Here is a 12,978-nt window from a genome sequence, read left to right as displayed (position 1 = left end):
GGTTATCTATAAAATTCGACATTGGTGGCAAGTGCGGCGCGGTATAGGCGGAGTCTTGCCATCTATTGCAATCGTAAAATTTTATTAACCAGTACTTAGTTATTAACGAGTAAATAGGACGACAGAGAAATAAAAATCTTAATTTCCTAATAATGTCGCTTAATATTACAACATACATACATACATATGTATATTATTGAATTATCACAACTTATCCCCATACACTCCACACCATATTGTAAAGAATTGAGGTCAAAATGCTTATAAGAAAATAGTTTGTTGATGATTGTTTAGCAATAAATGGTCTACATTGGTGGTTATGTCGCTTCTCGCAGCCGATCATCCAAGGTCCTCATCAGTGGTCTACCGCTGCACATTCGTTTCGACAACATCGACGCCCTGCTCTCGCAGTACGGCAACGTGCAACATTGCGACAAAGCCAACTCGCGCGATGCCAACACCCAAGCGGTGTTTATCACCTTCGAGACCTCGGAGCAAGCGCAACAGTGAGTATCACCGCTTCATGCAACTAACTGGGATGCACATTATTTCTGGTTTTAAACCCATTGCAATGCTTGGCTTTTTATTACTTTCTCTTCCTCTATCCGATCCGATCGAACGTTGCATGATTCTGTCGGCTGCTATTCTCATACTGCTCTTTGTGGTCTTTAGATTGACTTGTTGGTAATACATATGTCGTTATTTCTGCAATTAACATTCCAGTAAAGCTATCATTACAATGTCTGTCTTCACAATAACCGCAGAATTGTTCATCGGGTTAAATAAAACGTTATTACATTCCAAAAATATTAGTTGAATCGTGATCAAAATCATAGTTGTTATCGAAGTTCATGTTTGAGGTACTTAAAAATTGACTTTAGTTCGATTACTTACTCTAGTTTACTCGGCTTCCACGCGCGGCATTATAATTTATAACAATTATAAAACTTTTATAATTTTACCTTTTACTTTTATAATAAGTATATTGACTTTCAAGCTTCATGTATTTTAATTACTTACAATAAAATTACTGTATAAGCAGTCGGTTTCGTGGAATTAGGTGTTTTAAAAACTAAGGAACATAGGGACTTATTCGGCAGCTACACTGACGCGGCCCCTCTGTTCTGCAGTGCAGCTTAATAACCATTTAACCTCTTGCAGTTTTTCTTAGAAATGTATAATGACAGATGGCCGCCTCAGCGAGCTAACTATACTATCTTTGCATTCGGTGTTGGTTTGGTATTGCACCGTAATCAGGATAATCTTGGATGGAGATGGGTTTTGGTGCTATTCCCGATATATGTAATTGTAGAAACGCACGTGTATATAATTATTATGAAGGTAGTAATACATGCATGCACATTTTTAATGTTGAATGGAATCTAGTATTCTAGCATCGGCAAACAAAAATATTGAAGATCAGAGCGAAGTTTCTACGAGAAGCTGCCGGGCTATCTGCCAGTTACTTACGGTTATTTCGGTTACTCGACAATATTTCCTAGTGATAAGTGACTACCATCATTTTTATGTTTACTTTGCAAATTATAGTGTGAAGTTTTCTAATGGGCGTGCGTGCACATGGCGTGTTGCTTTTGAATCTGTATGTGCCATGCTGAAAAAGCAGGTGTTTACGTAGAAACGAAAGTTACGTTAACGATAACTAATTAATAATATTAAATTGCCTATTGTTGGCTGGCACTATACGAGGCATAGCCGCGCATCGAAATTATGTTACGTGTACTAAAAGCGGCCTAGCTACTCGTATTATTTTTAGCACCCGTGTACTATAACGGCGATGTGTTCTCAGGGGCGGCGGGTCATACACGAATCATGTAGGGAATAAGTGAGATGTCGTGCAAAGTTATGTCAAATTTCAGATGGAATACCTATCTAATTATTTAATGACTTGATTGTGTATCTTAACAAATAAGTATCTGAGCACAACCCAATAATCAAAGGCAATGTTTAAGGCAGAGATTTTGTCACATAAAGCAAATGTATTTACTAAATATTCCATGCTGCAAGTCTTGATCACGTTAACTTAATTGTTTCAGGGCCATCAACGGTTTGAACGGTTACGAGTTGGAAGGAAGTCGTATGAAAGTGGAGGCGGCAGAGCAAAATGCGCGAGGTGGACGACGCGGGCGTCCGGGTGGCGGCCGCGGCGGCGGCGGCGCTAGCGGCGGCGGCTCACGGCCCACGGACTTCCCGCTGCGACTGCTGGTGCAGAGCGACATGGTGGGCGCCATCATCGGCCGCCAGGGTAGCACTATCCGGCTCATCACGCAGCAGAGCCGCGCTCGCGTCGACGTGCACCGCAAGGACAATGTCGGCTCCCTCGAGAAGGCCATCACCATCTATGGCAACCCTGAAAACTGCACTAATGCATGCAAGAGAATACTTGAGGTCATGCAGCAGGAGGCCAACAACACAAATAAGGGGTAACCTGATAATACAATTGTGACTTTTGAAAGATGCGTGTTATGTTATTCGTAAAATAATATTTGGTCAATTTTTTACAGGGAAATATCGCTGAAAATCCTAGCGCATAATAATTTAATTGGGCGCATTATAGGAAAAGGCGGCACTACAATCAAGAGAATCATGCAGGAAACCGACACAAAGATCACGGTGTCCTCTATCAATGACATCAACAGTTTCAACCTCGAACGTATCATAACTGTGAAGGGAACCATTGAAAATATGGCAAAGGCGGAGTCACAAATTTCAGCAAAGTTGCGCCAGAGCTATGAAAATGATTTGCAGGTAATACATAGTGCCTAGTAAAGGAGTTTCCCTACATTTGTTAAAGCGGAACTGCATTAGTCCGATCAGAAATGGCCGCCAATAACCAAACAGTAACCCTCCAAACTCAAATTTCCTCCACAATATCTTAACTTCAAATCTCGCTGCATCGGCAAAAGTGGAAACTGTCTAAAGGCAAATCTATTTTAGTACTGTAATAGGTAGATTATTATTTTGGTTTATTAGGTGCTGGCGCCTCAAAGCATAATGTTCCCGGGTCTACACCCCATGGCGATGATGTCGACCGGGCGCGGCGGCTTCTGCGGCGCCACGCCGCCGTTCCCGCCGCCCATCTACGCTCCCATGGCTGGCCAGGGCGGCGCGCAGCAGGGGGCTGGTGACTCGCAGGTATCATCTCGACAACGATTCTCACTACATCATAATGCGAGTACAGTAAAGGGCCATAAAGTTTGCACATCGGTATTTAGAAAGAGAATATTGGAGGCAACGAGAATGAAAGAGACAACGCTCTACGAAGCCGAAATTCCGATGTGCAAACTTTATGGCCCTTTACTGTAGGTAGGTAGTTATACTATTCCAAATAGTTCACCAATAGAATGCGGCGCATTTGCCAGGTTTGGACAAACCCTGACAAGCCCTGTACTTTTGAACTCTTGGTTTCGCTTCTTACTGTAGCAATGTAGTTGCGTACTCGAAACAAATGACGTGGATTCAGTTTAGATATTTTTATATGAACCACCACCGTACAAGAAAATTTTGCAGAGGAATTTGCGCACCAATAGGATATTGTCGTATTTGTATGTATAAAATATCAAATTTATTTTGTTTATAATCGAACGAAACAAAACAAATGCATTACTGTTACAATAGGGTATAATACAGTATTTAAAATAAATTATTTTACACCATGCATGAAATAAAGCACCAGATAATTATTAGAAAAACGCAGATAGGAGTTATTTTTAAACACAAGTTCTATTTAATAAAACGGATAGAAATATAAAAAGTAGGTGAGTTGACCGTAATGTCACAATGTAATGTTTCATATAAATTCCATATTAGCAAATCGTTTTGACAGTTCTAAAAAGGTAACTGATTTGACTAGTAGGAAAATACCCTATTGAAAAAGATTAACACATTCTTTGCCAAAATTAGCTCTACGTTCGTAGCCTATCCTAGCGTTTTCCACCTTTGTAGAGGAAAGTGACTATACGAACAGCCCGGCACTCAATGTGTTAACACAATCCTATTGATCCTGTGTTTGTTGTTCAGATGTTTTTAATGACGGCTGTGTGCCTTGATTCTCACTGTTTTATCCTATGTATAAAAATTTAGTCAGGCCTTTCTTCCTTATCTTATTCTTAATATGTTGGCGGAACAGGAGACCACGTACCTGTACATCCCTAACAACGCGGTGGGTGCCATAATCGGCACGAAGGGCTCTCACATTCGCAACATCATCCGGTTCAGCAACGCGTCCGTGAAGATCGCGCCCCTGGAGCAGGACAAGCAGGTGGAGGGCCAGAACAACGCGCAGCCCGAGCGCAAGGTCACCATCGTCGGCAGCCCGGAGGCTCAGTGGAAGGTGAGCCTTGCTTTCACTGTTGCACAGAGAGAAACCTGGGGCCCATTTCTCGAACGGTATTAGACTAATATTATTAGTCCACAAACTGTCAAATCGTATGGGTTACCATGGCGACACACTAATAATATTAGACTAATATCGTTCGAAAAATGGACCCCTGACCTTCTCTGAATATGTGTTATTCCTCATCATTATATATTGAGGAACTTTATCAAACATATGATGCTTAAGACTTGAGATTATTATTATAATAGGTACTTGTATAATTATTTAATCACGTAATTGATCAATGAAATGTCAAATAGGCTGCTTGCCTCTGATATGCTTATACACAAGAAGTCTGTTCGATGTACATGTATAAAGTGGAGCTTTATCACTTTGCAGGCTCAATACCTTATCTTTGAGAAAATGCGGGAGGAAGGGTTCATGTCGGGGTCAGACGACGTGCGGTTGACCGTGGAGATCGTGGTGGCGTCGTCGCAGGTGGGGCGCATCATCGGCAAGGGCGGGCAGAACGTGCGCGAGCTGCAGCGCGTCACCGGCTCGCTCATCAAGTTGCCCGAACAGCCGCAGCAGCAGGGCCAGCCGCCGCAGGACCACGACACCACCGTGCACATTGTCGGCCCCTTCTACAGCGTCCAGGTACCATCCTATTTTCCGATTTAAATGATTACCTTTTCCACTCTACTCACTGTACTCCATGTACTTCACCAATAGTTTAGGTTGTTTTGTGGATTAATTGTCAAGTTAGGAATTTTGTTTTTTACTCAGAAATTCTTATGGGTTAGTTTGCCCCGTGTTAAATTAATCTATTTAGGACTTGAGTTTTAGTTACGCGCCTATAGTTTAATCATTTAACGCGCACCGCTCGTTGTCACTGATGATCCACATATTCTTTCAGGTTATCGTCAGTTTTCTAATATTGCACTGCGAAATATCTAAATTAACATTGTGTGTCATTACACCATGTAGTCACAAAGTCCACGTGTTATATACCTATGTATTTTACGTAACTATATTATAAATATTATAAGGAATGTCCGTGTTGAAGATTGTTTGTGAATCATGTCTAAGATAAGTATACCTAGAGTTTAAATATTAAAGTGCAATGCGAACTCGTTTCTTTGTTAACATGGCACAGTGTGGCGTTACTAAGGTTTTGACATTTTGTAGCAACCGCCTGAAGCCGGGTGAGCCACGTAAAGGAGTATGCTCAATACTTCAGAATGAGCTTATGAAACTGCTCTACATTATGGCCATGGCCTTTAGTGATAAATGGCTTTTGGCAACTGGATAGGTGAGTGTTACTTTCGTATTGGTTTGACTCATAGAACACTTGCGAATGTTATAAATGGATATATGTAGTTGGTAGGACATTTTTTTGGCTTGATATTAGTATTAACGTGGTAGTGGACTTTTGTGACTACATGTGAGTTTTTTCTCCACAGCATACGTGGTGTACAGTCGCCATCCGAAATATTGGAGCGGCCAAGGTGCTCACAAATAAGTATCTTAACACTCCTCTATTTTGAAGGCATTAGAGTGCGTGTACTGATATTTTTGAGCTTCTCGGCCGCTTCGATATATCTGACGGCGACTGCACAGTCCACCGGTTTTTTACCCTTAGTTAAGGTTAGGTTAAGCATTTACATAGATTCCTTACGTTTTTATTCATAAGTATCATAACATTTATTCATGAACAGTTTTGGCCAAAAGTCTTTAGAAGAGCCTCTTTTTAGGGTTCCGTACCCAAAGGGTAAAACGGGACCCTATTACTAAGACTCCGCTGTCCGTCCGTCCGTCCGTCTGTCTGTCACCAGGCTGTATCTCACGAACCGTGATAGCTGGACAGTTGAAATTTTCACAGATGATGTATTTCTGTTGCCGCTGTAACAACAAATACTAAAAAAGTACGGAACCCTCGGTGGGCGAGTCCGACTCGCACTTGTCCGGTTTTTTTTCTTTCTCAACTGGTAAACAATTAGAAAATTAAAGACACCAGTAGATGAAATTTAAACAGCAATGTAATTGATACCAGTATGGTTTCTTAATACCATAGAGAATTTAGACTAGAGGAATATTGTCAAAGTAAATTATGTAGTCAGTACATTTACTGCCATCTTTCGACACAAATGATTAACACTTTTATAACGCCATTTGACTTTGATCCTTATTTTTTTTACTGATATGTGTTAAATTTGTTAAATGTCAAAAAGTATCGCTATCTAGTCGAGGGTAGGCCAAAGGTATGGTGCCATCTTTTCGAGTGATAAATGTACTGACTACATAATTTACTTTGACAATATACCACTATTTCAAATTCTCTTAACTTAAATACTAAATATTTTGGACGCCCTTAAACTTGGCGTGTCATAACAAGGTTCGGGAATTTGGTGACAAATTAAATATTACAAAAAATACTCATACTTTGTGACCATCGATCGTTTAGTCAGTAGTAGTAGTGACTTTCTAGTCACATTAACGCACCAAAAGTATCAGCCACCCTCTGATATTTTTTCAAATGAAGATATATCAAAAGTACCTTCTAGTATATCATATTCAAAAGTATCTTCTAAAAATATAGACGACGAAAATAAATATTCATATGGTGAATGGAAAGTAGTTAATGATGTTGTCGCCGTGATCTAATTTATTTTTGGATGTAAACAAAACATTTACGAACTTAACGATATTTTGAAACTATGGACTCTGCAAGCGGAAAGGATTAAAATACAAGGCCTAATTGCAGCACATGCGAATGACATTGATTTATATGATCGTTCAAAAGAAAATGTAGTTACAGTGTATCGTTTAATAGGAGACCATAGACACTAAGACATAATGATCGCTCTGATAGTTATACGTGATTTGCTACATGAAACAATGTAATGATGATGATGTTGTGTTGTCCACAGTCGGCTCAGCGCCGCATCCGAGCGATGGTGGCGCAGGCGAGCGCGCCGGGCCGCCACCGCCGCGCCGCGCAGCCGCCGCCCGCGCAGCAGTAAGCCGTCGCCACCCACCCGCGCGCCCACATACCATCTCACCCTCACCGCCTCACCGCCTCGACCCTCGCTCCACCGCCAGCCGCGGCCGGCCTTCGCTGTCTGGCGAGTACCGACGGTCGTCCCCAGTGTATGACTTGGTGACCTTGACGGTACTTACCTCGTAGTTAGACATATTCATAAGAAACTATGATAAAGTTGCTGACTTGATAGGTTCTACAAGAGTTGTCCGACTGTTGCGCAGGCAGGCTGTTGTGTTGGCAGCATATTGTGTCCAAATGTTGTTGTTGATATTATTGTAGTGAATTGTAATTAATAACTATTGATAAATCCATATTTTTACCCCGGGATTATATATGTTGATGATGATTAATATTTGAATATATACTATTCATATACACTATTTTCTTAACGATATAGTGCCACTTAAGTATATGAATCTAATGCCGCGCATATAGTTTATTGTTATAGTTTTCATACCATGTTATTCTGCTACATTATAAAAGAGTTGTCATATACCGCAATAGTTAATGATTATGTTCTCTATACATATACACATGTTGTTAACAATAGCTATATTATCACTCCATTATTATACAATCGAGAAGTAAATATTTTGTTTTGTTATAAAATAATAGATTAATCTGTTATAATCACTACACTGTTAATATTATTTAAAGGGTGTGTGGGATACAAACCGACTACTTAGGAACGGATATAAACATGATATGGCTTTACCGAGGAGGCTCAATGAATGAACAGACAGATGCTTTTGCGAGTATATTGTAATGATTTAAAACGATACAGAATTTGCATTTGTGCATGCATGCTGATAAGAATGTTGTACAATGATTATACAAAATGAACGTGTGCGTTGGGTGCGAAGTAAGTAATCCAAAGAGAGGCCGCCGGTCGTGTGACGGGCCGGCAGCGAGACAGCCTTGACTAGACTAGACGCGCAGGGCGGGCCGCCGCGCGCGGACGCCTGCCCTGACCTGCCACGGTGATGATAAATCCACCTATGATGGATATAAATATTTTTGATATAATAGTAATTGTTGGAAAGTAAGAAATAAACGTACGAGTTTTAATTTGTAAGTGATTTGTTGATCGTTTTCTTTGTAATTTTGTCTTTGTTAGCTTTATGATGTTTTCTTGTATGAAACTATGGTAAAAGATTTTGAGAATTTAGAAGACACCGTAGCGTTTAATGGTGCCAGTGGAAGCGTAGTGTTTGAATCTATCGTGATATGTTTTATTATTGAAATGTACGATTTGTGTTACTATTGTGCCAAGTGAGATATTTTAACTATGAGATATTAAGATTAAGTGAATAATATCAAAATTAATGAAAAGCTAAGATATTTATATTTATAATTGTGATAATAATATATGGAAGTTTTGGCAAAAAGAATGTAAACATTCTTATTTTCATTTAGGTTGCTTTCTTTTATCAACTAAATGTAATATCCCAAATGCATTAAAATAATTTTCATATCATTTTGCCTAAAATAATATACTTAAAAGCGGTTGCTAAAAGGCCTATAGTAATAAGCCCGCGACGGCGATGATCAGAATTTTATATCTTCCTATTGGACGTAATTCATTTTGACACAAAAATTGTAATGCTTCCACATATTATTGAAAATAATCTCACATTTGGCATGGGTCCTTATAGCGTTCCAGTATTATTTAGGATTGACGGTATAATCCGCGTGGTACTTTTATCGTATACATTATGGTTCGAGTTTTATTCGATAGCCTCGTCGTGCCGCCTGCAGTCTGCCCGGGGCCACTGACTAGAGGGCCGGCGAGGCGTTCCCGTACATAAGTGGGCCGACTGTTAAGATATGCTGAAACGTTAAAAGGTCGTAACATTAGACTTACACATCAGACATGTAATAATAAAACACACCCTTGTACCACTAATATTGTCTGCAGGGAGCTGCGCCCGCCTCGCGGCCGAGTGCAGGCACGCGCGCCTCGTGGCGGGTGTGGCTCCCTTTAGTGCTTGGTATGTAATGTATTCGCTTCCGTTTGAAATACATATGTACGGTCGTCGACTTTACTTAATTAGTTACTCATGGGTAACTTGCACAGTGATACAGAAACCTCGACCTCCGCGATCAAACTGGAGAGTGTTCGCACTGACATGTAAACCTTGGACTACATAGCATATAGAGCTATAGCTACTTAATGTTATCAATTCGTTTGATATAGAGTTTACAGTCTAGGAAATAACGAAAGACTGACAAATCAATACAAAATAGTGCTTGTTGGCACACCAGAAACATCAGGACTTAGCCCAGTTGACAATAGAAGAAACTGACTGACCGAGATGGCAGTTCCTACAGAGTACGAAACTAATGGATTCCGTGAAGGGCAGTGCAGTAGCGAGCATCTGTAAATACGTTGTGTTAAAAAAAAATAAGTATTTGATTTGTAGCTTTATTGGACAAGCTATTTGCGCGCTGGTGTACATTATAATCATCAATCGGTACGTTATCTGACGAGTTTTCGCCTTAGCTTGAGACGAGTCGCGTTGATGGGACAGAGACAGTCGGTGCTAGACAAGCTAGGCAGTGCGTCTGTTAAGGCTAAAAAGAACCGAATGTCGCTAACTCATCGACTGACTGCATATCTTCTGTGCTTGTATTAGGGTGCGGCCACACATATGGGGAGTCGGCGAATATACGTAATTGCGTGTCTTTCATTTCCCTTGGATAGCGAAAGACGCCATCACGAATATTCGCCGAAATCCGATATGTGTGGCCGCAGCATTACATTGCGGCACGCTTAACAATTTACGAAGTTCCTTTTCGGGTATTTATTCTGAGGAAAATGACAGCATTAATCATACATTCCAATACATGACATCAGAGTTGTTAAAGGTGCTGACACATTTTTTAGAATTAATATCTAGGTGTAGCCTTTGCTAGTCTCTTTAGTTTTTCGTCAAACTATATACTCATATTGAGGGAGAACTATTGAAACGAGTCGAGAAGATGCCCACCTGCTGTAGGGCCAAAGATAGATCACTGACTTTGCATTATCCGTAGTAGTTTGGTCCTTTTCGTGGTTTTATGTGATGTCGTGCAAACTTCTGCTCGGCAAAAGTTTGGATACGTTCATTCTGCCGAAATGTAAAATAATGAATGTTTATTGGTGACTCAATTTACCTTATAAGGATTTGTAAACTAAATTGACTACAAAATTCAAAATGCAAATTTATTAGTCATGGTGTTAGCAGTTTATTCTATACTTCAATGTAACACATCCCATTGTAGGGAAATAGTATGCATTCTTAATGTTGCTGTTAATTATAATGTGTTGAATCGATTAAACGTTCATCTTGGTGTAACATTTCACATCATCATCATAATAATAAATACACAAGTATTGTTCATATTATTATAATTATACTGGACAAAAGATATCGGCCGCTCATGTGTCGTGCGGCGCGTAGCGCGTTTGGCAGTGCAGATGAATGCCGCCGCCGCGCCGCTCCTCAGGACGCACCGGGCGGCAACGACCCATCGGAGTAAATGTACGGTTACTTTCACGACAGGAAAAGTGTACATATACAGGCATGTTGTTTATTCCTTCCAAATATAAAAAGAGGGTACATTATGATTTGTAATGTGTTAGGCTGCAGAAATAGTTTTAGTTGATTAATTGTATCGTTGTGAAGTAGTGTTAAGTTGAGTATGACGCGGAAGGCGCGCGGCGCGCGGCCCGAGACTGAACTACACCCCTGCCGCACGCGCCGGCGTATCCATTACTTTACATGTCATTCTCGCTATTAATATACTGCGTCATTCTTGTTTGATGGTTCTACTGTTATTTACATATTTCTTTCTCATGTGTGTGTAACCACTGTTTTGTGCATTTGGTGTGTGATCGACAGAATTACCAATTTCATTTATGTGCATGATTGTATTTTATAAATAAAGTCTGTGAATGGAATGATACAATTTTATTATGAACGTTATTTAGCGGAGAAAGTCGAGCACACATAGCATTTTTGGTACCTAATTTAGTTTACGTATTATTACTGTATTTGTTGTAACTTAAACTTGGCGGGAATGTGGAGCACTCAATCTATTGTTCGTATGTTACACTCCCTTCAGTCTTAATATATATTGATGTTCCATCGAGTCTATAGCTAATAGTGTTTGTATGTATGTGAATGTACGTACATAGCCGGAAGGAGCGCGGCCGGCCCGGCGCGGCGCGGCGCGGGTGCGGCGACGGCGCTCCGTTTAGATAGAGGAGCTGTTATTGTTGCTTGTAACATAAACTTATTAAGGTCCAATATACATACATTTTATCAGTTATAAACGTTCAAACTTCAGTGTTTGAACACACATTTCACCAAAATTTTCTTTGATTATTGTTATTTTTAGAACCATTTTAATTGGTATAAGTTCTGAAACTAATAACTACCTCAATATTACTAAATGAATATGATAATTATCTTTGTGCATGTTTTTGGGAACTGACTTTGAAACGAAAATTCAATATAGATAAGATTGCTATTTTAAACATAGTAACAGAAAATTGTCAAAATTAGGTTTCTTATCGTAATAAAAGTAATGAAAATTTTATACAGTATTATTATTTTTACCTTAACCTTTTTTGACACTTTGTTTTTAAGGTGAGGTGGGCCAGAGTCAGTTTTAGCTACTTGGTTATAGACGATATCGCCCCGAGGCGGTTTCCTGTACGGCTACCACCAGTTTTGACGTTGACGTAACGCTCACGTTACGTAATTTACTTTCTGTACATCTCACTTGCACTAATATGCCTGTACGAGCGAGATGCATAGAAAGTAAGTTACGTGTAGACGTGAGCGAATATGTCAATGTTAAAACTGGTGGTAGCCGTACTGTCTACTCGTGAAACTTGACGGATCGTGCGCAAACCGCGTCGGTGTGATAACTGCCTTAGTAGTAGGTCAGAGCCTCTACCATCAGTTTTGACATTGACATAACGCTCACGTCTACGTAATTTACTTTCTGTACATCTCGCTTGCACTAATATGCGAGTACGAGCGAGATGCATAGAAAGTAAATTACGTAGACGTGAGCGTATATGTCAATGTAAAAACTGATGGTAGACGTACTTGTCAGCCAAATAGTTTCCCTAACGACACAACTAAAACGCACTAATACGCGAGTACTAGCGAGATGTATAGAAAGTAAGTTACGCAGACGTTAGTGTGAATATATATATCGTCAGGTGACAACCAAAACTCACTAATTACTGAAAAATTATTAAACAAAAATCAACCTTATTTAGGAACCAATACGGTTCACTATGGCTATAAACTTGTGGTGGTAATTAGTGAGTTTTGGTTGTCATCTGACGATATATGCCAGTTTGACACTGCTGTGGCAGTCGTGGTAAGGCTACAGATTCTACGATTTAGATTTCTTTTGTCGATCCAGTGCAAGGCCTACTGACTTCCTTGAAACGATGTGACCCTTCAAAATTGTGCATGTGTTGTCCGTTCCCAGACGAGATTGCCAGTAATTAACATCAAAATATTTTACTACAGCAACATTGCTAGAACTGGCTTTGTCTATAGATGCGATTTCTAGGAACAAATCAAATTATTTT

General features: G+C 40.0%; 1 protein-coding gene across 3 annotated transcripts in view; it reads left to right on the top strand.

Moving 5' to 3' along the window:
• The window catches only part of LOC134804530 (insulin-like growth factor 2 mRNA-binding protein 1), a 99,605-nt gene extending 87,644 nt beyond the window's left edge, over nucleotides 1-11,961 (top strand). For all 3 annotated transcript variants that reach the window (XM_063777620.1, XM_063777621.1, XM_063777622.1), the window contains 7 exons: nucleotides 336-506; nucleotides 2,055-2,441; nucleotides 2,523-2,766; nucleotides 2,992-3,153; nucleotides 4,148-4,351; nucleotides 4,736-4,993; nucleotides 7,267-11,961. In XM_063777620.1, the coding sequence (XP_063633690.1) occupies nucleotides 336-506; nucleotides 2,055-2,441; nucleotides 2,523-2,766; nucleotides 2,992-3,153; nucleotides 4,148-4,351; nucleotides 4,736-4,993; nucleotides 7,267-7,359 (1,519 nt within the window). In that variant the 3' untranslated portion in view covers nucleotides 7,360-11,961. The remainder of the gene's footprint in view (nucleotides 1-335; nucleotides 507-2,054; nucleotides 2,442-2,522; nucleotides 2,767-2,991; nucleotides 3,154-4,147; nucleotides 4,352-4,735; nucleotides 4,994-7,266) is intronic.
• Nucleotides 11,962-12,978: the final 1,017 nt, after the last annotated feature.

Source organism: Cydia splendana, chromosome Z (assembly GCF_910591565.1).
Source record: "Cydia splendana chromosome Z, ilCydSple1.2, whole genome shotgun sequence".
NCBI classification, from domain to species: domain Eukaryota; kingdom Metazoa; phylum Arthropoda; class Insecta; order Lepidoptera; family Tortricidae; genus Cydia; species Cydia splendana.
Note: the sequence above shows the minus strand (reverse complement) of the source record. Positions and strands in the feature narration are given on the sequence as shown.